Source organism: Ursus arctos, unplaced genomic scaffold, assembly GCF_023065955.2.
Source record: "Ursus arctos isolate Adak ecotype North America unplaced genomic scaffold, UrsArc2.0 scaffold_14, whole genome shotgun sequence".
NCBI classification, from domain to species: Eukaryota; Metazoa; Chordata; class Mammalia; order Carnivora; family Ursidae; genus Ursus; species Ursus arctos.
Genome location: NW_026622808.1, coordinates 9450243 through 9474153, shown reverse-complemented (window position 1 = coordinate 9474153; position 23911 = coordinate 9450243). Strand labels below are relative to the sequence as shown.

Genomic DNA, 23911 nt, shown 5'->3' with positions numbered 1-23911 from the left:
TTTTAATGCTCAGTTTGTCCCAGATTTAGCAAATGCAAGCTCCTTTCGCTGTAACCCCTAGCTGTTATGTCTACTTTTTTTTATAGATACCCAAAATTCTTTGAACATTTCTTTACTTTCCTGTGCAACAAAATGTTCCAAGAGCATCTTATCATTTCCTAACTGAAGCCTTGGAATCAGCCTTTTTTTCCTAGGAGCCCTGGTTCATTTTAGAGGAGAATGGTATTTAGTAACCAACATCTGGTCACTTGTGTGCTTATTATCATTTGTGTATCATTCCTTCTAGGTTTTCTCAGTGGAAAGAGCTGGGAAATATATATGCATATATGTATGTTTGTTTATGTTTATGTATGTTTATGTGTCTCTATAGCATACGTTTATTTCTATATCTACACACGTTAAAAACCATGAATTCATTTTCCTAACCCATTTGAAGATTTTGAAGAGGAGAATGACCAAATCTGATTTATGTTTTGAAAGGATCGCTATGCCCAATGTGCTCAGAGTAAACTGCAAAGGAACAAGGAAAAGAAAGGAAGCAAGGAAATAATCTAGGGTCTGTTGTAATAATCTCAGTGAGAGATGTGGGTGGCTTGCACTGGGGTGTAGTGGTGACATGGTGACAAGTAGCCAAGTCTTTATCATGTTTTAAATAAGAAATTGCTGACTGATTCGATGTGGAGCGTGTGTGTGAGAAAGAGAGAGAATCAGGGATGATCCTAAGGTTTTGGAATGTTCTTTACTGAGATAGAAGGTCTACAGGTGAAGCTCATTTCCAGGGGAAGCCAGGAGTTGGTTTGGCCCTTTTGTCTGTGATCAGATTTCACAGAAACGATGTTAGGTATCCGAGCAGAAAGGATAAGTAGGTAACAGTATATATGCACCTGTAATTCAGGAAAGAGTTGTGGAGCTGCAGATGAACGTTTTGGATGTTTTAATGTATTATTAGTTGATATTTAAAGAGATCACTAAGGGAGTGAGTTCAGATAGAGGAGAGGTTGGAAAACAGCGGTGGGAACACTCTGACATTTAGAGATGCAGGCGATCAAGCAGCAAAGGAGCATGCGCGTGAGCTGCTAATGATGTAGAAGGAATATCGGAAGAGTTAGGGTGTCCCAGAGGGCCAGTGAAGACAGCCTTTCTAAGGGGAGGGTAAGCATCTGTAAGGAGTGATCAGTGGATTTAGCAATGCATAGGCATTTGGTAACCTGGTAACAAGAGCATCTTTGATGAATGGGGTGGGAGGCACTTGATTAGAGAGGGTTCCAAGGAGAATGGGAAGAGGGAATTGGCGGAGTAGGTATATGATAACATGTTTTGCGGAAGAGAGGAACAGAGAGACGGAGTGGGAGCCGAAGTGGGGCGGCGTGGTCTCAGGATAGCTTCTATTGTCCTGTTTGGTACTGGAAGGAGAGCAACGTTCTTGGGCCCCTGTGGGCCGGGCGGAATGGGAGATCTAGTAAGTGCAGGGGTTGGCCTTAGTTAGGTGGAAAGTTCGTCTACACCATTGAGGGAAAGGAGAAGCATGTAACCACAGACAGGTAGGCAGGCAGGTGCGATTACGGATATCGATGGGGAAATCGCTCCAGAATGGAAGAAGGGACTCGTGGCTTGGGGTGAAAGAACGGATGACACAGTCTTATGGGAGACTTGCAGGGGGGAGGGATAAGGAGGATGTCAGACGACTGCCGAATAGCACGGAGAAGCCACCCGGATTTGGTGAAGAATTCAAATTAGTAGTTAAGTGACTTTTACATGACACACCCGTCGGAGGAGGTGCAGAAAGGAGCGTAAGGGCCGCAAGGGGGCGCTCGCGCGCTGGTCGCGGGTGGCGGAGGCCCGGAGAATAAATGCGGTATCTTTCCCAAGGGAAGGAAGCACTAGGAAAACAAATGGCTTTCTCCTCCAAGGGCAGTAACGCGCTGTTCCCAAAAGTACACACGCTGTGAGCAGGATTCGAACCTGCGCGGGGAGACCCCATTGGATTTCGAGTCCAACGCCTTAACCACTCGGCCATCACAGCCGCGTGCGGGTTCGGGCCTGCGCCACTATAGCTGCCTATCAACGGGCCCGCCTCCCGCCGGCCCCGCCCCTCCGTCTCGGGATGTCTGTGCGCGTGCGCCCCGCCCGGGGCTCCCGAGTCGCGCCTCCCCCTGCAGCAGTCCGCGGCCCGGCGGAAGCCGCGGTCTTCCCGCTGTCTCTCCCCGCCCACGACTCAGTACAGCCCCCAACAAAATGAGCCCGAGCCCGAGCCCAAGCCCAGGGTTCCCCGTCCTCGAACGCAACGGAAGCCCGCATCCCCCCCGGTTCGTGAAAGCGAAGCGTGAGTCAGACTCTGACTTCCCACTAAAAGTGCGCGGGAGCGGAAGCTCAAGGTGGAATTGGCTGGGGAAGAATAAGAATCTTTCGGAAGGTGCCCCACGAACAGCCTTTGGGAAGATTGGAAGCGCGTTGCCCTTGCAGCAATAATATACCGCCTCCTGCGAGCCCAGGCACCGCTGGGATTCGAACCCAGGATCTCCTGTTTACTAGACAGGCGCTTTAACCAGCTAAGCCACGGCGCCGGCGGAAGGCGCCTTGCGTCTGGAGGTAGATCAGTGACTCACAGATGTCAGTAAACGAGAACCGTGGAACAAAGATCGCCGCGGGTCCTTCGTGACCTCGGTTCCAAGGCTTCCCTTCCCCTCCCAAGTCCGAAGCCGGAGACTTAACGCTCCGCCCCTCCCGTCCCACAACTCAGGGGGCCAATTCGACCACGAATGGGTGCGTGACCTCACGCCCCGCAGCCCCCGTGGACTGGGCCCTCTCCTACGTGGTGACAGGGTGACGGAGCAGCTAAACACCCCCGCCTGCTTCAGAGCGCCCGCAGGCTGGGCGGGCTCACCAGCCGCCCCTAGCCCTCCTTTCCACGACACACCCAGCTGAAGCAAGGTGACGGGGGCGCAGGGTCCGAGTTAGACGGAGACTGACAGGCTCGGCAAGGCCCTTCCGCCGGAAAGGGTGTGCGGAGCAGAGGGCTGGGGCTCCAGGAAGGGGTCGCTCACGCTCACTACAACCTCCCTGGAAGCGGGGCCACACCTCCCCCACAACGAGCTCCCTGCCAACCCCCAGATTTCATTCCACAAAGTCCTGGTGGTTTTTTTTTTCTTCTCTTTGTATTAAAAAATAACAACAGACACAATATCAAAAACACAAATGCCATCGGTAGAGGGTACAGCTGAGAACACCTGGGTCCCACCTGAGGGGCAGCACCAGGGACTCCATGGTCCACCAACCTCCCCCACCCTGGAGCAGCTAGGGGTTGGACCGCTGGGTCCTGCTTGGGCCTCAGGCCCTCCCCCTCCCCTCTAGGGAGGAGGTGGGAGAGAGGGCTGTCTCCCCCAATAAATAAGTGCAGCCCCAACCCTCAGGGACCGGACTCGGGCTCAGCCGGGACTTGGACAGACCACTTGAGCAGCTGGTCAGCAACCTTGTCCAGGGGAAGGAAGGGCTCCTCACCAGAGGTGGGAGGTGAGGCTTCTCTGGGCTGGGCGGAGGAGTCCCCCGCTCTGTCCCCTCAGGAGCTGGAGGCAGCCCCTGGATCCTGGGCTGCTGATGGGGGGTCCCGCCCCCTACGTGGGAGAAGCTGGGGCAGTTTCCTATTGGTTGGTCCAGCCACATCTGAGTTCTGACAGGTGGAACGCGGGAGAAGAAAGCTTCTCATGCACTGCTGGAGGGGGCCCCCAAATGTGGTCTAGCTGGTGCCATTTTCCGTAGCAGGTAAGGTTGGACTGGATGAGCGCCCACCTTGTTCCTCTTCCTCCATGGCCAGGTCCTGAGAGCTGGAGACCCTGGCCCCAGCTTGAGCCTGGGCCTCTTCTGCGCCCTCACCCTCACCCTCACCACCCCCGCCCCCACCCTCGCCTCCGCCCTCCTCCATAGGCTCCAGTCCCAGTCCATCCAGTTCCGAGAAGAGGGGGTCATCGGGGTGGCCGGGGTCTTGGGTGCTACTACCGCAATCCACACAGGCCTTGCAGGGAGAAAGGGCATAAGTGAGGCGAGGTCCTTCCTGCTAACCTGCCACCCCAGCTCCCCCTATCCCCCAGCCCAGGAGTGTTTCCCAAAATGTCCTCCCAAAGAAATACCCATTCACATAGATGCACGCGGGCCAACAAGATTGGAAAGCGTACTGTGCCCTGTATCTAGACCCCACTAGGACACAATCACAATGTCCATCACATAGGATTGGCCCAGAAAATCTCTACAAAGACTCGTGTGGTTAAGTGCTATCCAACCCAGCAGCAAGCTTAGTGCAATTAACATCCTTCAGAATTAACCACCGAGGACAAGGAGGGGATCAGCCCGCAGCCTCGATCCTCTCTTCTCCCTCCCGGCCCAGCCGCCTCTCACCATCACATCGAGGGCCCGAGGCAGCTGACCCTTCCGGACCCAGGAGTGCACAGCACCCAGTTCCCTGCGCTGGTCCTCTGAGAACCGAGGCTGCTGCTTCTGCATGGCCCGCAGCCGCTCCCGGTCCTGCTTCAGCACAGAGGCCATGTCCCTGCCCGGGGAAGGGGTTCAGAAGGCAGAGGCTGGGAGCCAGGGCCAGAGCCCAGGAGGCTGCCCTTCCCCCCACCCACGGCCTCCTGCTCCTCCTTCCTCTCAACCGGGGCTCCAAGGGGTCAGGTCTTCCAGACTAGGAAAGCTCGCTCCCGGCCTGGAAGGAACTGATGGTGGGTCTCCAAGGGGCAGTGGATAGGGCCGGAAGCGCCAGGACAGAGCCAGCCCCCGGAAAAGAAAACCCCAAGTTCGCTGGGAAGTGCGGGTGGACCAGCACACCTCCGACAGGGGGGCAGAGGGGGCCTCTGAGCTTCCTCACCTGGACGGCACCTGGTAGGTCATCATGACACGCTGGTCGGCGTTGGCCATGAGGAGCCAGATGGGGTCCTGGAGCACGTACTTAATGACTTGGTCCCCAGGCTCAGCCCTGGCCTGGGCAGCCCCGGCTTCGGCCTCGGAAGAGTCAATGCTGCCGAAGTACTTGCTCGTGTGGCTGCTCTGACTACTGCCTGTGAAACGGAGGGGCGGGGGCAGCCGCGAGAGTCAGGCCGGTGCCCCAGCCCCAGGGCCTCCCAAGCCCTCCCTCAAGGCCATGTTGCAGCTCACTGGGCCCAGACAGCTCAGCTAGGGCGGGGGCCTGGCCTCCCAAGGCCCCGGTCACTGTCCTACCCTGGGCTGGAGGTGTTTGGGAGGCGGGGGGGCACTCACGTGTGATGCTGGCTGAGGTGCTGCCTCCCTCGTGGGAGCCTGACCCAGACCCAGAGCCCAGGCCAGAGCCCAGGGAGCCTGAGGCAGCGGAGCCCGTGCCTGACCGAGAGTCCTCCTGAAGCAGCAACTCCAGCAGGTCGCTGGAGCCCGACAGCGCGTCCTGGTTGGAGGACTCAGTCACCTCCACCTGGAGGAGGCGGAGGGGGAGGGGAACAGGACGGGATTAAGGGATCAACCCCCAGGCTGCATTTCAACTGCTTCCACTGGCTGTGGGGACACACCCCACCCCAGTGGTCTCTGTTCCCACTCCATGACAGTGGGGCCGGGATGAGAGAGCAGAGAGCTGGCGAAGAGGAGGGCCGTGACGCTGGGCCCTTTCCAGGAGGCCGATGCGCTCTCAGAAGTTATTGGGATGTCCTCGCCACCTGTCAGACAGACAGGATTGTCCCCACTCCACAGATGAGGCAGCGGATTTCTGCCTCATTCAGAGATTCAGCTGGGGTCTCCCATCCCATGCCACCATCTTCTGGAGACCGAGACACCAGGCGGGCGCGGGACCGGGAGGAGCGCGAGGAAGAAGAGGAGGAAGGCAGAGGGGGGCTTCGTGGGGCTGGTAAAAGGATGCCCGGGGGTCACTGCTCACCAGTCTGGCCTCTGGCTCAGCGGCCTCCTCACTGGGAGGCGGGGGCCCAGCACTGCTCCCAGGGCCCCCTGCAACAGCACCCCCTTCAGCACGGGGGGGCTCCTCAAGCTGCAGGAGATTCAGCTGGAGTGGGGAGCTGCATCTCGAGTTGAATAGTGGAGAGTCCGGCCGATGGGGAGGGCTGGGGGGCGCTGGGGGCAGGGACGGGGAAGGGGAGTGGGAGGCGGGAGTTGGAGGCCCTTCGGCAGGGGTCTGGGCTACCCCATAGGGATAGCTGGATGGGCTGGGGAACAGATAGTTAGGGAGTACCAAGGCTACCATGGGGGTCACCAGCGGGGCAGGGAAAGCTGCAGGCGGCCCAGCTGTGGGGGCAGAGGGAAGAGGCTGGGGGCCTCCTCGTGGGGAGAACATTGGGAGAGGGTAGGACTGGACCACAGCTGGGAAGGGAGTAGTGGCTGGTGGGGGGGGCCAGGGGGCAGAGGGTGACACAGACGACGGGTGGGAGCCATAGCAGGGGGCTTCAGCCCGGGGGGTCTGGTGGTGGCGGGAGCGCTTGGCTCTGGATCGGCAGTGGTGTCGGCGACCAGGGGGTGTGGGGCCGTGGTGGCAGCCTGTGGGGAGAGACCAGCATTAGCGAGGGCCTCAACCTGGGGGTTAGCATCCCTGCCCCCCCACGCAGCTCTGCCACTCTGACCCTGGAGAGGGCAGAAGGCCACGGAGAGAGCTGGGCCTCCGGGCCGCCCAGATCACGAGGGGACTCTGGGGCAGAGAGGGAACATTCAGGGAAGAACCACAGGACGCAGGGACAGGGGGATTTATTGCAAAAGGAGCCAGGAAAGGAAAAGTCACAGGTGGGGCGGAGCTGGGGGTGCACAGAAAGCAGAGGCACGGTGGTGGATGGGAGGAAGCAGGGTGGGTCCGCGGACGAAGGGGCAGGCGGCTCCGGTCCCTCTGCCAGACTCCCACTGCAACGCCAGCCTGGGCGCTCCTCCTGCCAGTTGAGGCCTCGCTCGGCCTAGCTCAAGCGACGAGGTGGGTGGGAAAGCCCAGTCCTGAGTCCTGCATCTGCCTGCAGGGATCCTCTCTCAGGCACCTGGAGGGCTGACGTCCTGCCCTTGAAGCCCCAACCCTGTGGGAGTTGGCCCCGCTGGCCTGGCCCGTGTGGGCCAGGGGTCTATAAAGGTTTCTTAACCGGCGACAACTGGGTCGGAAGCAGCCGTACTTGCGCCCCTGCCCCCAAGCTGGGCTTGAAACAGCTTACCTGGGGCAGAGCACTCCATCTGCCCGTCTCAGCGCCAGCCCCCCAGGCCGCCCTCCTCTGGCTGCAGCCCAGAACCCCAGCCCAGCGGGGAGAGGCTACCCGGGGGCCTGTCCCTATGCACGGCCCTGGTGGTGGAGGCCACGGCAGCCTGGGTCCCTGGAGCAGGAACATCTCCCTCAAGCACCCCCTGCCCCACCCCCGACAGTCTGGTCCTAGACTGGGCAGAGGACAAGGCTCCAGGACATCTGGGGTGGCTACCTCGCTCGCCAGGGGCCAGGGGGGCCGGGGAGGAGCCATCGAGCGCCCGCAGTCGGCTGAGGTCTCGGAAGCGGCTGAGGAAGGCCCGCTCCTCCTTCTGTGTGTGCAGGGACAGCACGGCCTTGGTCAGGCCCACTGGGCGGTAGGCATCTGGGGCTGGGTCGGGGGCTACCGTGGGGCTGGGGGCTGGGCTGGGGGCTGGGCCCGGAGCCAGGCCAGGCAGGTCCTCCATCATGATGATGTCTGAGAAAAGGGAGACAGGGGGGAAAGGTCATTGGAATCACCTCAGGGGTTCCCACAGCCACAGCACACCCTCCCCCTCCAGCAGCCCAGACAACGCCTGGCCCTGCCCCCTGGCCAAGCTTGGGCCCTGGGTGCATCTCCTGGCCTCGTCCCCACTAGGACTGGTTCTGGGTCCTCTTTTCCGTGCAAAGTGGTCCCCCGGGGTGACAGAGGATACCGAGTCCCCTCCAGTGACAGTACCCTAGGATGACCCCTCCAGGACTCTCCTCGGGAGGGAAGCTACCCCTTGCCCTCCCCTCACATGTTCTCCAGGACAATGCCCAAAGCCCCTTCAGGGGTTTTCAACAGTCCTCGCCCTCAGACACTCCGTGGTCAGCCCCTTGGGCTTGAACCCTCCACCCTAGGCCTTGTGTGCGAACAGACAGGAAGAACAGGAAAGACGAGGCAGCAAAGGCTGGCGGGGGTGGACAGCAAGAGGCAGGAACCCCGAGCTGGGATGAAAGCCCCCTTCCTCCGCTCAGGGCCAGACAGGAAGGAAAAGGCAGGCAGGAGGGAGGTCTGGCTGGGGCACCAAGTGGAACCCCCCACTCCACGCCCATACCCGACTCCGGGGGCTTCTTGTCTCCCACATGGACGATGGTGGAGCTGAAGCTACACTGGCTGGTGACGGACACCACGCTCTCTGCCTTATTGGCCAGGGCGAGCGGGCTCAGGGTGCCTCCTACCACTGACTCCTTCTGTGGGGTGGCCCCCTCCCCAGACAGCACCGCCGATGGATCTGTGCAGAGAGATGGTGCCAGTTACCACCAGGAGGTCCTTGGAGGAAATGGGGTGGGGGGAACGAGTCTGCAAATCTGAAGGCTGGGAGGGGAACAGGGCAAAGTAAGGGGAGGGCCCCAAAGGCAGAAGCGTAGAGACGTGGGGCCAGTGGGCCAGGACGGGGCAGCAGGGGCAGGGCTCACGCGGGGGCTTTACCTTTCCTGGCCCCCAGAAGGACCGGGCCAGTCCTCTGCTTGTCGTCGTCGGAGGCCGAGGAGGTGGTGCAGGAGGAGGAGGACGCACACTTCCGCTTGGTCGTGCCGGGGACGTTGCAGCTTTCCAGGTACCTGGCGGGGACCAGCTGACATGAGGGCAGGGCCGGGGGTGCGGTGGGGCCGGGGCCCAAGGGGGCGAGGGTTCCAGGATGGCCGTACCTGAGGATGCCGTCCAGGCAGTTGATCTGCTGGTAGGAACAACCGGAGGCCTCTTTTCTCTCAGCCTCCTCAGGGGTCAAGGTGAGCGGGGCCTGGACAGGAGCAGGGACCGTTTCCAGTTCTGCGTCTGGGGACTGGCAGGAAAGGGTCTTGGCCTTGAATGTGCCTGTAGCTGGGCCAAGGAGAGAAAAAGAAAGAGATGAGCTCCTCTGGGTTGGGGCGAAAGTCAGGGGACCCCCAGGTCTCACTCCTCAGCCACACCCTCACCCACTGACCAGGGAGGCGGGGCCGGGGCGGAGGCCGGGCGCGGGACTCAATGAAAAGCTGCTGACCCTGATGCTTCACCAGATGCACGTCCTTACAGATCTGCTGGAACGTCACCTGTGGGGCAGAGCAGGTCAGCATTGCGGGCGTCTGGCCAGTGTCAGGGCCCAGGGCCCAGAGCAACGAGAGGTAGCAGTGGACAGGTGTGGAGGGCACGGAGTGTGGGAGAAGAAAAAGGCAGAGGAGTGGGGCTCAGACCCTCTGCACCTGCCCACGCCGATTCTGAGAGCACCAGGGGAAGCCAGACCAGGGGGCGAACTGGAAGATGGACACTCACCGGCGCAGGGGGCCCAGGCCCCTCGGCATCACCCCCGTTGCTGTCACTGGAGGAGCCAGGACTGAGGAGAGGGCCCGGGGAAGCGACAGGGCCCACTCCACAGAGCCCCGTGGGACTGGGGCTGTGCACGGGCTGAGGCAGGAGGAGGAATGGGTTAGATGTCTTAGCCCTGCTCCCCACTCCGCCTCATCGCCAAGCCCCACCCCTCCACAGTCACCTGTAACAGCAGCCGGTGTATCTGCTCCGAGAGCCCCTGGATGTCAGCGTCCAGAGCCAGAGCTGGGCCAGGGGCCGGCGGAGTAAACACGTCCTCGTTCAGAGGTGCCCTGCAGGGTGGAGAAGGGGAAGCTGAGACCTGTCCCCTCCTGCACAGACCCAGCCCACGAAGCCAGCTCTGGGGCAGGGCCCACTTACGTGCGTACTTTGTGGCGGCCCAAGACAAAGGCCACCTTGCGGCTCCAGGGGTGCACGAAGCCAGCCCAGCTGGTGTCCATGGTGACATACTCCCCATTCCGGGCACAGAAGCGGATAGGGGAGTGGTCAAAGGGCTGGCCGGCCAACTGCAGGACTGAAGGAGTGGAAAACGAGGGGAGGGTCAGCAGGAGGGAGAGCTGGGCAAAGCAGAGGGCCACCCCCTGGAGAGCCGAGAGACCAAGGCCCCAAGAGATACAACCACAAGCACAGCCGTGGGGAAGCCCCGCAGAGAGCCGAGAAGGGAGAGCAGGAAAAAGAGGACTCACTCTTCTTGTGGATGGCCAGCATGAGGGGCCGGTCCTCAGGATGCAGGAACAGGAGCACTGGGGCCCCCAGGAGATCCTGGGGCAGGTAGCCCAGCAGCGGCGCAGCCCTGAAAGGGGAGGTGGCATCAGAGTAGCCATGGCCTCGGCCCCGGCCACCCCATTTTCCCCCAGGTCCTGCGCTCACCTCTCGTCCACGTCTTGGAAGAGGCAGCTGGGTGTGTGCCGTGTGGTAAAGATTCTCTTGTCGGGGGGGATCCGGGGAGCTGAGGCACAGGAAGTGTGGCCATTGGATTTTATCCAGAGTGGTCCAGCTTCTCTGCCCGCTTCTCGAGAGGGGCCCAAGCTGGCTGGCAATCCTCCCCATGGCCCTGCCCAGGGCCGTCTAGCCTACAGAGATGGTCTGGACCATTCTACCCCACACTGAGAACCAAAGCGTTCTCCTTTCCCCACTCCTAGCTCAGGGTGCTTATCCCATACTCCCTCTAAAAACGGGCTCAAACCTTTATCCTTTCAAGTACCTTCTCCGTTCCAAAATTCTGAAGAGCTGAGATATGCCTCCCAGACTCATGTCCTGCCTCTCCCCTAGCCTAGAGAAGTCACCCTCCTCCTACCCCCTCGCAGGCCAAACCCGTTGCCTACACACCTTCGTAACCCGAGTGGATGCGCTCTGCGATGAGAAGGCAGCACGGCTGTGCTGGGGCTCCATCGGAGACCCGGATCTTGGTCACGTATGGCGTGAGGCGGAATGGCTGGTACCGAGGCCCTGAATCCCGGTCAGGACCTCCTCTAGCAAGGGAAACAGAGGCATTAGTGACTCAGTAGACAGCCACGCACCCTTCAACTCAAGGTCAAGACCCACACAGCAAAGACGCGGGGGAGGGGAAGGTGGGAGGGGGTCTGCTCCCACTTCCCCCACCTACCTGATACGGCAGAAAACAGCCTTCTCCTGGGTGAAGTCCTTGACGCCTGAACCTGAAACAGACCAAAGAGGCACTAAGAACAGCCCCCCACCTCACCCTGGGCTAAAAAGAACCCGGTGAGGAAAAGCTGGGGTCCCCTGGTCCCTCACAGCAGCAGCTTCCTGGGACTGCTTGTCCCTCCCCCTCAAGCACTCGGGGACCTCACCTGCTGAGGTCCCAGCGCCCCAGGTGGGCAGGCGAGACGGGGCAGTGGAACCATAGAAGATGCCCACATCCTGCGGAGCCAGCAGCTCCGAGAAGCGGGCGCCCCGGAACACATCCCGCTTGCAGCGCAGCAAGACACCCGCCTGCTCCGAAATGTAGACGATGCGGCCTGTCAGGAAGGAGACGGCCACGGAGAAGGTATCCTAGGCAGGAAAGCGGGGACAGAAGTCGATTCAGGAGCTGTGCCCGTAGGGGGTGGGGGTGCACGGGACGTGAGGCCGGGCTGCGGCTGACCTGGTTGCGCAGCGTATACTCGGACGTGATGTGCTCCAGCTCCTCCAGGGTGTAGGTGGACATGTCCATGGCACAAGGCTCGCCCTCCTCCAGGCTCCACTGCTGGTAGTACTCCTGGTTGGCTGCAGGGTGAAGGGAGCGAGGTATCTGGTGAGGAGACTGCCCCACCGCCGCAGCCCAGGACCTGGCCGTGCCGTCCCCGTCAATGCCACTCACCCTGCACCTGCTTGACACAGGCCAGAGCGTACTGGAGCGTGGCCAGGGTCCCAGAGCGGCCCTTGCCCCGGCGCTCGGGCGGCAGCCGAAGCTTGAGCTCCCGCAGAGCCGTCATGAGTTCCTTCTGGGTCCTCGCCCGGGCTGACTGTTCACTGCTGCAGGGTCCACAGGGAGGGAGGGGTAGAGCCATGAGCCCCACATCGTGGCCCGGGCCCCCAGCCTTCTCCTCTGGCCCTCAACCTCACCAACCTGCAGCCGCTGGTAGACGGGTTGTCCTGCTCCGAGCTGGCACTCAGGAGGCTGTAGGCAATGGAACTGCTAGGTGGCGACAGACTCTGAGAGTTCGTGCTAGGGGAGAAGCAACAGGCCCAAGGTGAGAAAGTGGCCAAGAGCAGGGGCCTGGACTCTAGCCAGCCTGCTCCTAAGACTACTCCCGGGCCCTGCAACACATGCATACACACCTCTTGCTGCTCTCAGTGGTCTCCAGCAGGGCTGAGTCCTTGCCGTTGCCAGAGGACGAGCTATGGGAGCTCCGCTGAGATGCGCCGCGGGACTCAGGCCCATTGGATTCATTGCCGCTGGAGCCATTGCTGTTGGCATCTGTGTCATCAGCCAGGCCAGGACCAGGGCAAGACCGGTGCTGAGGAGGCCCAGGGGATGGGGCCCCTCCAGGGCAAAAGGATTCCCCCGGCCCGGGGTCCCCTCCCCCATCAGCCCCTTCTAGGGGGCCACTCATGTCTGGGCCATGGGGAGGACAGGGGGAAAACAGAGAAGGCAGAGAGGCCACCACGAGCGCACACGGGGGCCGGGCGGCCTGGCTGGGGGAGTGAGGTGGGAGATCCAAGCCTCTGAGGATTGAGAAGTTCGATCACAGGCAGTACCTGGGCAAGGAGACCAAAGAAGGAGGACTTGGAGAAGGGTGAGCTGTTAACTTTACAGCACCTGCCGGCTTCACTCAGACATCCCCTGTCTGACCCCACGCCCCTAGGACCCAGGCTTCCGACGGGGATCCTGGGCAAGTTCTGTTTCCTATCCCGGTAGAGGGATTGCAGGTGGGAAGGGGCCTCTCTCGGGCCTTCCTCCACGTCCCCTGCCAGCGTGGCCTGGGAAAACAGACTGAGTAGTCCACGAGAACCAAAGCCCGGACGCTTCCCATCCCCAAATTCCCATCAGGCCCCCACTCTGCCCGGGACTCCAAGGCCTCGGAGCAGGGGGTATGCCAGTCGCCGCCTATATTTAGGCCTTCGGGCTAATTTTATCTGGGGGCGGTGCCACCCCCGCTGCACATGCGCACGGACATGCGCGGCCCCACCACGCGCTTCCGCCGCCGCCGCGGTCGCCAGGGAAACCGACGTCAGCAGCTGAGCTCAGCGGTTGCTGGAGGGACCACAGGAGGCCGGGAGGGGCGACCCCTCCCCCATTTCCCGACGGAGCCGGGGATCGACCCACTCCCACACTGGCGGGCGCGGCCGCGGGTCGCCCACCTCTAATACACCCTCAGGCCCTGGAGGGCCCGGTGGCCATATGAAGAAGGGCGGCCCAACGGGATTCCAGAAGCCGGCCTTGCTCCCCAGGGCAAAACACAACCGCCACCGCCCTCCGCGCGAAAGCTGGATCGCCTGGATCCCAGTCGTTCTGGTCAAGACGATACAGCCGGTCCTTCTCTGACCCCTGCGCCCTCTCCCGACCCCCAGGTCCCAAGCCGGCACCTGCCATTGTCAGGGACTCGGGAATCCTCTCTCCTCAGTCCTCTACTTTTCTAGATCCCACCCCACCCCCATCCGAAGCGGACACACTCAGCTGTGAGCAAGGGACACACAACCGCCAGCGGATAGTTCTTCTCCTACTCCTCGTCCAACCACACCCCCAACCCCCGGAGCATTTTCGGAGCGCCAGTAGAAAAAGGAAGGCTGTGGCCAACAGCAGGAACTAGCGCCGGGAACGGGATGTTCCAGCCTGAACCAGGCTTACATCACGGCCGGCGCGGGGCCAGGGATTGGAGGGGGGAGCGCGGGGAGCGCGGAAAGCCCGAAAGGGTCCTGGTGCCGGGGCAAAAGCAGGGACCCCCGCGTGACAAGAAAGGCGGCGGGGGCATGACTGCCGAGGGTGGGGCGTGGGGCCGGGTAGCTGGGAGGAGAGGTCAAGGCTGGAGGTAAGGTAAGCGGATCAGGAGTGCGGACAGCCGGTGCAGGGTTGCGAGCAACACCTATGTTCCCCACGGCAGCGAGGGGGTGGACAGCGGCAAGGAAGGCGCATTACCCGTGTGCCGTCTGAGCGCCAGGGCCGAGAGCAGCGCCTCAGGCTGGAAGTGGCGGCGGTCCGACTTGGGGCGGGAGATCGGTCCCCGGGTGGCCCTGGAGATGCCTACCTGGCCGCGCGAGCGCCCTCCGGCCGCCTGCCCGCCGCCGTTGCAGCCCTCAGCCGAATGGAAGCTTCGCGGGGCCAGGAGGCGGGTTGCATAATGCCAGGCACTGCCCCTCATTGGACTCCTGCCGGCGGAGCCGCAGGCCCCGCCCCCGATTGGCTGGGGATCCCGTCCCGGCCCCTGATTGGCTACTGGCCCCTACTGAGGTCAGGGCTGTGTCACACACACGGGCGCACGTGGACCTGGGTGCTGGCGCTGGGCTGAAGGGCCCCAGACGCCACCACACAACCAACAGGCGAGGACTCCTTGCACAGTGAATAATGGGAGGGCGGGGAGGGGAAATAGCCTGCCCTTCTTCAGGGAAGAATGCCTGGGCCACGGTAGGTGCTTACGAGGGGTCTACTTCCTGGACTGTCCAGCCCTACGGAACAGGACACCAAGGCCTTGCCAGAGGTGGGGGAAAGGAATGCAGACCCTGGAGGCTGGGCCAGGCTGGGCGAGATGGCTGGTCCCTGGGAGGACGGGGGCACCCAGAAACCCAGCCTGGCCTCTCCTGGGTTCCTCTCCCCAGCTTCGTCATCACAATAAAGCCATTTTATCCAGGCCCTTCCTCTGACACTTCAAATCCTGTGGACAGCCAGGAGGATGGCAATTGAGGGTCCCCGCGTGACAGGGGGTGGAGTGCAGGGGAGAATGCAAACAACAGAAGGGGCAGCCAGGGCCAGTAAGGGCTGTGAAGGGAAACAATGCCAGGTGCTTCTGTACCCAATCAGAGAAAAGGTCTCCGGGCAGCCTACGTGGTGACTAGTGCTGCTTCAGTCCTGAAGATGCAGCCACCCACAGCTAGGGCTGCCCCAAAAGTGGGGGCCAGGAAGCCAGGACTACAGGAGGAGCAAAGAGGGTGGCTGAGGGAAGAGACCAACTGGGACCCCGGAGAGACACAGGTGGGGCCACAAGGGCTTCAGATCCCCAGCCTTAGGACAAAAGAAAGCAGAGGACCTCATCTGTCACCTCACTCTTTTCCCCAGTCCCCGGGACAGAACCTGACACGCCGTGGGTGATCAATAAATATGGTGATTTTGCGGTTAAAAAGGATAGAGAAGGGAGGGGAAGGGGCCTCAGCAATGGAGAAGGTGCCAGAAATTATGCTTTTTGTAAAGGGAAAAACACTGAGTCCTACCTGGGGGAGATAAAGTGCCAGGCTGAGCTGGGGGGAACATGCAGTGACACAGACCCCTCTATCCAAGAACGCCATGAGTGGTTCCTCTCAGGGCTCCCCATTAACGTGGGTGGCCCCCAAGCTGATGCTGACATAATCAGCTGTGGGTGCACTCCCTCACTGTCACGTGGCCTAAGCTTTCCTTAACAATGGTGTTCCCCGTGGAGGGGCCAGGGGGAGGGCTCTGTGGAAAAGCTGGGGCACAGGGATGTCATAAAATAACCCAGAAAAAACCGAAGCAAGAAAACACAGGAAACAAAGGATTCAGGAGCCTGGATTCTCAGTCGCGTCTCCTTGGAAATGCCCCCCAACTCAGATTGTGGCCCCGTCCCCCGTCTCATTTTCAGACCCCTCTCCTCTGGAAACAGGGTTTTTCTTCCTCCCTGTTCTTCTCTGGGGTCTAGGTGTAATCTCCGCTGACACAGGCAGTCCGTGCTCTCCCACCCCCACCTCCAGGTCTGTCTTCTGCATAGACAAAGGGGTCGAGCGCTCCGGGGCCCCCACCTGCTCTCAAGGCCCCGGCTGTCCTGCCTCATAGTCCCCACAGTAACCAGGCCCTGCTGCCGTCAATGGAGGCGAGGGGGCGGGAGGGAGCGGTGACGTCAAAGCGGAGGAAGAGGGCGGAGCAAGGCAGCCGGGGAATGTGGGACAGGGAGGCTGGAGAGGCAGCGGTTTGGGAGGCGGCCAGCCTGAGAGGGCGGCGGCCAGCGCACTTGGGAACATCATGTACTCTTGGCTGGTGGCCCAGGACATGCACCCAGCCTGGGCGCCTCCCCCAACCAAAGACAGCCGTCCTGTCCCAAAGCCACGGATTCCTGGAGAGAGGATTAGGAGGAAGGGGTACCCCGCCCCCGCCCCTGGCTCTCTTCTCCAGACTCGCATTCGCCCTCCCCTCGGCCTGTTCCTGCGGCTCCTGGCACTGGCTTCCCCCCTCTCCCAAACTGTACACATCTGCTGGCCCAATCCCAAAGAGCTGGGGCGGGGACGCTGGAGGCCCAGGTTCTGCGAGAGAACACGCACCTTTGCTCCTTCCCAGAGGCCCCCTCGGAGCTGGAATCTCTTGTTACTATGGCAGCAGAGAGAGGGAGGAGGGGCAGGCAGAAGAATGGGTGTAGGATGAGGAAATCGAACTGGGACAGAGCAAGTGGCCCAGCCCGGGGCCTGGATCCTGGGAGAGGGATGAAAGGGTGAATGAGGGTTTGGGCTGTTGCCTAACGACCAAAAGGCCCAGGAAGAGGGAAATGAGGAGGGAGTCACCAAAACTTGCTGAAAAACTTGAGAATGTGAGAATAGTTCCCAACCACAGCATTCCTGTCCCTGTTGTTTTGACATCCTATAACCATTTTATTTTATTTTTTAGCTAAAAGGAAAACAAAACAAAAAACAATAAACCATGACCCAGGCATTGCACTAAGCACCACATATATATTATCTTATTTAATCCCCAGAACAACTCTGGGAGATGGGTATTACCCCCATTCCACAGAACCAACTAAGGCTCAGAAGTTACTAAATTTGCCTCACAACGTGTATTCGGCTCTTAACAAGTGGAGCCCAGGATTCAAATCTGAGTTCTGATCATGGCTTGTCATTCTCGTGTCTTACCCTCCGGGCACCTGTGCGGAGATTCCCAGCACTGGGGGATCGGAACCTCTCAAATATCCAGCCGATTCTAAGTCTAGTGCCTGGAACACAGATGCATCCAGACCCTCCTCTCCCTGGGCCTGTTCTGACACCCAGTCGGCACTCCCCACATGCTGGCCACAATTCATCTCAGCCCCAATTTTCACATGCTTGCAAAGTCCTTGAGATCACCCCAGCAGCCACCAGCCTCAGGGAGTTCCTGGGGGCCTCACCTGCTCACTCTTCCACCGTACCCCGGGTCACTTTGCCACAGGCCCGGGTGTTTGTACAGAGAGCAGTGTCCTGGGGCTCGGGAAGACACGTGCACAGACAGTCCGCACAACCCTCCCAGGACAGTGGCTACTCCGCCTTTACTCCCAGGGATGACTTTGAGGCCCAAACCCTCCCCTAAACACGAGAAAGACATCCAGAGCCCGTGATGCGACGGGCTTGGGGTCACACACATCATCTCACCACCCGTTCTCGAATCACCACGTCAACCCTTTGGTACCCTCTCACCTGCCCTATCAGGGCCTCCCTCCAGCCTCAGAACCCGTGTCATTTTGTGCTTAAGGTGCCTACCCAAACAGTAGCCAAGCCCTGGAACGTCCCCCACCGGCTCTCAGGAACCCGGTCCCCACACCGCCCCGGGAGCAGGGGTCTCAGCTCCCAGGGAGCTAATGGCTTCCAAGCCCCACCCTCCCAGGACTCCCTGGGCCAGTCCGGGCGGGGGTGGGGTGGGTCCAGGCACCTAGGGCAGCGAGGAATCTGTCAGTTGTCGGAGACTCCCGCCCTCGTCCCTCTGGGTCCCATTCCCCACGACCCTCAGAGCTCCCACCGCGGGGGATCTGGCATTCGCATGATGCCCCCACCCCACTCCACTAACACCGCCCCGGAGAGGACACACCACTCCGGAGAGGCGCACACCGGTCTCCGCTGGTCTCCGCCCACCCGCGAGCACTCACCCCCAGCGCGCACGCACAGGCCACAGCTTCTTCCCCAGCTGGAAGGCAGCGCCTGGAAGAGCTCCCCCCCTCAGGCCCGCCCACCCGCGGCGCGGCCACGCCCCTCAAGCTTATTGGCCCGGGGGACCCGACCCATGCCCCGCTCCGCGTGCGGCCGCCCGGCCCCCGGGCCGCCGCCATTGGCGCCGACGGCCACCGTCATCTTCTCATTGGCCAGTCTGCCCACCCGCAGTGACAGCTCCACGTGCGAGAGGGCCCACCCCGGCACGTTGATTGGGAGTCTGGCCGAAAGGCACGCCCCCATCCACTTCGGAGGTTCTTATTGGCTGTGGCGCCGTCCTCCGACCTGCCCGGATCCGGGACGCAAAGGCGAGTCCAGCCCTCCAAAGTTTCTCATTGGCTGAGAGGTCTCGGAGCTGTAGAGGACACGTGCCGGCGGTCTCACGCGGCAACTTGTTTACCTGGAAGCTGGGGATTTTCCTTGACGACACTCTTACCGGGGACTGCGGAGTCTGCGCAGGCGCAGGGAGTGTGACCTGCACGCAGGCGCAGATATGAGCGGCAGTGGCGTTGGTTGGGGGAGCTTTGTGCCGAGACCCGGGCGAGCTGTCCTGGGCGTGACCAGAGCGCCCCCCCGCGCTGAGTCTCCGGCCCTGGGTCACTAAAGCCCCGCGAAGCTGGAAGGGGCCGTCATAACGGTGGAGAGGTCTTCAGATCTCAGCGCCGCGTGATGAGGAGGAGGAGGAGGAGGAGGAGGAGGAAGATGATGGCTGCCTCGGGGTCGTTCTCTGTGGACCAAGCCAGGCGCTTCTCCCAAGCCCGGAGGCCGTCTCACTACTACTCCGCCCCACAAAGGAGACTGGGCTCCAGAGAGGTTACATAATCTGTCTGGATTAACACTCCAGCCAGTAATGAGGCCAAGATTTAAACCCAGGTCCCTGACACGATAAAGAGGGCGGGTGTGAGGGTTTGGAAACCCCCAGCAGATGAAGCGCGAAAACGCTGAGCACCGCGAGGAACGTAGTGAGCCCTCGGTAAATGGGGGACATTATCATGAGGATGGCGTACCTAATTGTAAGAATCACCTGGGCCCATTAGAACGTCTGTTTGCAAAAGCATCCTTGGCGGTTAGGGAAACAGTAACTAGGAGTCACCTCATGCTGCAGTCCGGGAAGTCAGGCTTCCAGAGCTCATCCAGCACATTGCTGCAGCATCTGGGGTCGGGGGTGCTAGGGGCTGCCACGTCAGGGACGTCATCAGCCTCAAGGCCAAGGGAGTTCAGCGTGGGGTCTAGAGTCACCAGTCCTACAATAGGGTCCAGGGCTAGCAAGCTAGTCTATGGCCAGGTCTCCCTGAGCAGATCTCCTCTGTATTTAACAACCTCTTCGGGATGCAGGCACTGTGAGAGGAACCCAGGGGAAGAGACGTTTCGCAGAAGTCGGCCATCGACTCCAGGCCTAGGAGTAAATGACCATGGGAGCGACTGCAGAGCATCTTGGAATTAAATCAAGGGTTGGAGAGGGATCCACCAAAGAGCAGGGGCATGCCTCCAGGCCCAAGCCTCAAGGTTCACCACGCTGACAAGTGATCAAGAACACTTCCTCTTTATCAGAGCCTGGCGCCTACCCGTGGCCACTTTGGGAATCACACTTTGCTCGGCCCAAGGTCAGGCCCTCAGGCAAAGCTCAGTCCATTCCAAACGCACCTTCCCAACTTTCCTGTTACAAGGCAGATCCTACACCCTTCCCACTGCTTAAGAAAAGGTCTTAGAACACACACCAGCTGGTTACTCATTACACATTTATTGTACATTTTCACAATCTGGATGCGTCACAGAATTGGGGGCATGGGGCGAGGGAAAGGGGGGCAGGGGACACTGGGATAATATGGGGGGGTCTAGAACACAGCTCCCCCACCCCCAGCATCTCTCCCTACCCTTTCACACCACAGCTTAGATCTCCCTGCTCCCCCTCCACACAGAAACCTTGAGTGTGGGGGGAAGAAAGAGTTTGGGGGGGTCCCCTCCAGCACGTTAAGGGACTGCACCCTCAGACCCCTAAAATTGTGCCATTTAAAAAGACATTAGACCCTTCCTCTTATCACTTCACCTACGGAGAAGACAACTCTCTGGGCTCAACTGCCCTGGAGAGGGGCGAGAATCCCCATCTTCCAGCAAGTCCCATACACACATTGGCAGTGACTAGTACCCCCACCCTGAATTCAGGGGGGCAGTCAGAGGAGCTGGGCAGTGATGGGAGCAACACCCCCCCAAAATGGGGAGGGGAGTTTTCAGTCCAAACCCCAGCAAGGGTGGGGCCAGATTTCAGGCAGGAATTGGGGGGATTCTCTGCCCTGCCCCACTCCTCCCCAAGGCAGTGATGACCCCCCACACACTGGCAGCCATCTCTCCCAAAAGAGTCAGATTGTGGCCAACCCCCAAACTCTCCTGGTGGGAGGAGGAGGAGGCAGATCAGGCGGATGGGAGGGAGGGAGACCCCATGGGAATGTCGGTTGAGTGCCCCACATGAAAACTGGGGAGCAGGAATGTGGGGAGAGACTCCAAGTGGCAAAACTATTGGTCCATCGTGACACTGAACTCCAAGACACTTACACACCAGCTGGGGGGAGGGAGGGGTGGGGACAAGAGGTTTGGAAATGGGGATAGGGAGGCAAACCAGACTAGAGGGGCTAGGAGGGGGTGATTTTGGGGGCCAGAAGAGCCTGGCTCCCCAAAAGCCCAGGCTCCCACCACCTGCAAGTAATGTCATGCAAATGAAAGACTGATTACAAGGACCATGGGGACTAACTCCTCAGTAAAAAAGAAACATGGGTTGGAAGAATGAAGAGGGATGAACAAAAAAGGAGGAAACCAAAACGGATGTCAATATGTAAATGAATGCTAATTAACATGCTGGAAGCTCCCAGAAGACCTTGGGATTCTTAGGACCAAGTGGGGCCAGTCTCAGGGCCTCCCAAAGATGCAGAGAAGATGCACCATGGGAAGCCTGGACAGTTGCTTTTTGTTTTTTTGTTTTTGTTTTTTGTAGGGAGTGGAGGTACAGGGAAGGCTAGGGTGGGAGGAAGGATCAGCTAAATCCAAGGGAAGGAAGAGAGGAAGAGGGACTATTGCATAGCAGATGCAAATGAAGGGATTCAGGGCTGGTCAGGAAGAGAGGGAAGGGGAAGAAGGAAAAGAGAAGAGAGATGGGAACCTCAGGAAGGGGTGTTAAGGACAACCGGAAAAATCTTCTAGTAATAAAACTACAAACAGACCAAATATATATAATATTATATATGTATAAATAACAGCTGGCTATTTACAGGGGGGCACACACACAGGGACACATACACACGGATCCAGGGGAGGGGGGCTAGAAGATATGGCTGAGAGGTGGAGGAGCGGCTGGGGATGGGGTAGGGGGAGAGGCCCTTCTCTGGGCAGGGCAGGCTCCTCAGGGGTTTAAGAGCTGAAGTAAACTGTAGAGAGGGAAAGAGAAAGAAGAAGAGAGAGAGGGGAGAAAGAGAGAGAGAGAAAGCAGTGTGTCAGGCCTGGCCCTGCTCCCATCCTCCCCACTCCCCAGCCCTCTCAGCCTTAGGTTCTTCATCTGTAAAGCAAGGGGCTGGACTGGTAGGTTTCAAGGTCTCTACAACTCCAAGGTATGGCCTTAGGGCCACAGACTCTTAATCCTCTGGGCAATCTGGGCCCACAAATTCTCAAACAGTACGGTGTTTGGCTTCCTAGCCATGTCTCAAGCCCCTGGGCCTTGCCTGCTCTCCCACTTCCCAATTCCAGGGTTCCCAGACTAGGTTTAGGCCCCAAAAGGATCCTCTAGGAGTAGTGGGGATCCACCAGCTTTCCTGTTTTCAAAAATCTTAACAAAAGTTGCCTAGAACCAGGCAAAGTGCAGGCTAAACAACAGCAAGGTTTGGGGCTCTAGATGAATCACAGCTGCATTGGTAGCTATATATGCTTTTTGCTGAATAGTAAAAACTAGGTTAATGACCTTCAAAACCCAGAAGGGGAAACCTCTCCGGAGAAAGGGCCCTAGCCACTGCTGCCCTACTCACCGATGATGATGATGAGGATGATGGCGCAAATCACTCCCAAGATGATCATCATCTGGGGGTGAGAGGGGGGGTCAGTAACAGACCATGACACTCCCAGCCACCCCTCTGTCAGTTCTCACCCTAGCCCTCTGGCATGCCTCCGCCCCTACCTTGAGGTTTTTCCACCAGTATTTGCGCTTGAGCTTGGCTGCACTTGTTTCAAACTGGGAGGCCCCTGCCTGGAGTGCATCTGCACGGTCGTCCAGCTCTGACAGCTTCTGGTCCCGCTCCAGGACCTTGTCCACGTTCACCCTCATGATGTCCACCACCTGGGGGAGGGGCCCACGAGGCAGGGGGTGTGCCAAGGCCGCCTCAATGAGGGCACTCCTCAACCATGCACCCACAGAGGGAACATGCACCCCGATGTTGCCAGGCTAACATGCCAAGGACACACAGAGAACATGCCTAGCACACCTGGGAACATGCAAGGAGCACACATCAGGGGCATGCTGACAGCCAGACATGTCGGATGTCAGAGCAGCACCCTCTTATGTACTGAGCCTCAAGCAGCCTGTCCATCACCAGACCACACCTGCCCCGACTGAACCCGCCCCAGGCTACCAAGGCTGACTAACACCCCAGGGTCGGTACAAATGCAAGCCGAACAGGGAAAGGGCAGGGTATGTCTTTGTCCCCAAACTCAAAAACTCATCACCTCCCACCCAGAATGGGCCCCCCACCGGTTTGCCAACCCTCAGGGTCCTTCCCACTGCCTCGGACACCGGACACCTCCCCCCCCCCCCCCCCCCCCGGCTCACCTCATCCACCTGGGCCTGAGTCTGCTGCAGTCTCCTGTTACTGGTGAGGTTTGGAGGGGGCGCAGGGGGGCCTCCCTCCCCAGCCGGGGCGGCAGGGGGGGCGGTGGCAGCGGTAGCCGACCTGAGGGGCAGGGACGTATTAAGACCCGAAGCCTGGAGCCACCGGCCCCGCGGCCAGGGCTCCGCCCATCCTCCGGTCCATCCATCCGTCCCTCCCTTTCTCCTTCCCCGGAGGAAGGCCACCCGATGGGAGCCCTGGACTCCGTCCGGCCCCGCTACCGCTTAGCTGCGTGACCTTGAGTCAGGCCCCCTCCCCCCTCCGGGCCTCAGTTTCCCCGCCCGTCAAATAAGGGCGACCTCAAAGACAAGGTCCGGGGTCGACCCGAAATGACAGGCAGCGGCGAGGCCACGGGCGGGCGGACGCGGGGTCCGCTCCCTCCCGCGGCCACCGCCCGCGCTGCCAGCCCGGGGACGCGGCGCTCTCCAGCTGCCCGCGCGCAGTCACGGGCGCCGGCCTGGGCTGGGGGCGCTGGCCGAACCCCGGGCGCTCCCCGGACCGGCTCCCAAGGGCGGCGGCCGGTGCAGGCAGGCCCGGGGCAGGCGCGGGCGGCCGACTCACATGGCGGGGGCGGCGGGCGGGCGGACGACTCGGCAGCTGCGGCGGCGGCGGCGACAGCTCGCGCTGGCTCCGACTAGCGCTGGCTGCCCGGGACGGGAAGATGGCGGCCGCACGTCACCCACATCCGGGCACTGCGGGCGGGGGCGGGGCGCGGCGGGCGGTGCGTCGGGAGCGGGGCGGTGGGGGCGGGGCGCGGCCGGCCGGGCGGTGGACCGCGAGGGCCCCGCCCCTGCCGCAGCTCCGTGAGCGCGGAGCCCTGCCGCTGCGGCTCCGCGTACCCTCCGCCGACCCGCCCCGTACCCTCACAGCCGCCCCACGCCTCTGCCCCCTGGCCCTGACTGCGCCCCTAAGCCCCGGGCCACGTCCTCCCGCACCCGCGAAACCCGTAAACCAGTCCGCACCCCAATTCCCCACCACCACCAAGGCCTCGGCCTG

At 60.7% G+C, this 23911-nt stretch overlaps 2 protein-coding genes and 2 non-coding genes across 10 annotated transcripts; all 4 read right to left on the bottom strand.

The window, feature by feature from the left end:
• Positions 1-1941: 1941 nt before the first annotated feature.
• TRNAS-CGA (transfer RNA serine (anticodon CGA)) lies at positions 1942-2023 on the bottom strand. Its single transcript has one exon. It is a non-coding gene; the product is annotated as a tRNA-Ser (tRNA).
• A 467-nt stretch (positions 2024-2490) lies between these two features.
• Positions 2491-2564, bottom strand: TRNAT-AGU (transfer RNA threonine (anticodon AGU)). Its single transcript has one exon. It is a non-coding gene; the product is annotated as a tRNA-Thr (tRNA).
• A 242-nt stretch (positions 2565-2806) lies between these two features.
• On the bottom strand, positions 2807-18078 carry PER1 (period circadian regulator 1). Of its 7 annotated transcripts, none has more exons than XM_026520870.4 (23): positions 17993-18078; positions 12282-12701; positions 12070-12168; positions 11821-11975; positions 11605-11726; positions 11312-11513; positions 11107-11158; positions 10830-10972; positions 10371-10449; positions 10187-10293; positions 9861-10014; positions 9664-9772; positions 9447-9578; positions 9121-9226; positions 8846-9017; positions 8628-8758; positions 8254-8430; positions 7410-7652; positions 5891-6501; positions 5248-5434; positions 4859-5048; positions 4390-4540; positions 2807-4009 (listed from the first exon to the last, which is right to left on the bottom strand). In XM_026520870.4, exons 2-23 carry the CDS (start codon positions 12554-12556, stop codon positions 3734-3736), a joined length of 3873 nt encoding a protein of 1290 aa, XP_026376655.2. In that variant the 5' UTR covers positions 12557-12701; positions 17993-18078; the 3' UTR covers positions 2807-3733. The 7 variants fall into 7 exon arrangements, with proteins under 7 accessions (XP_026376655.2, XP_026376653.2, XP_026376656.2 ...); XM_026520868.4 differs by having other exon boundaries at positions 14080-18026; XM_026520871.4 differs by having other exon boundaries at positions 14189-18026.
• A 1696-nt stretch (positions 18079-19774) lies between these two features.
• Positions 19775-23573, bottom strand: VAMP2 (vesicle associated membrane protein 2). The gene is made up of 5 exons (XM_026520917.4): positions 23477-23573; positions 22858-22978; positions 22210-22368; positions 22061-22112; positions 19775-21469 (listed from the first exon to the last, which is right to left on the bottom strand). Coding segments are annotated over exons 1-5 (351 nt in total). The 5' UTR covers positions 23479-23573; the 3' UTR covers positions 19775-21452.
• Between the last annotated feature and the right edge of the window lie 338 nt (positions 23574-23911).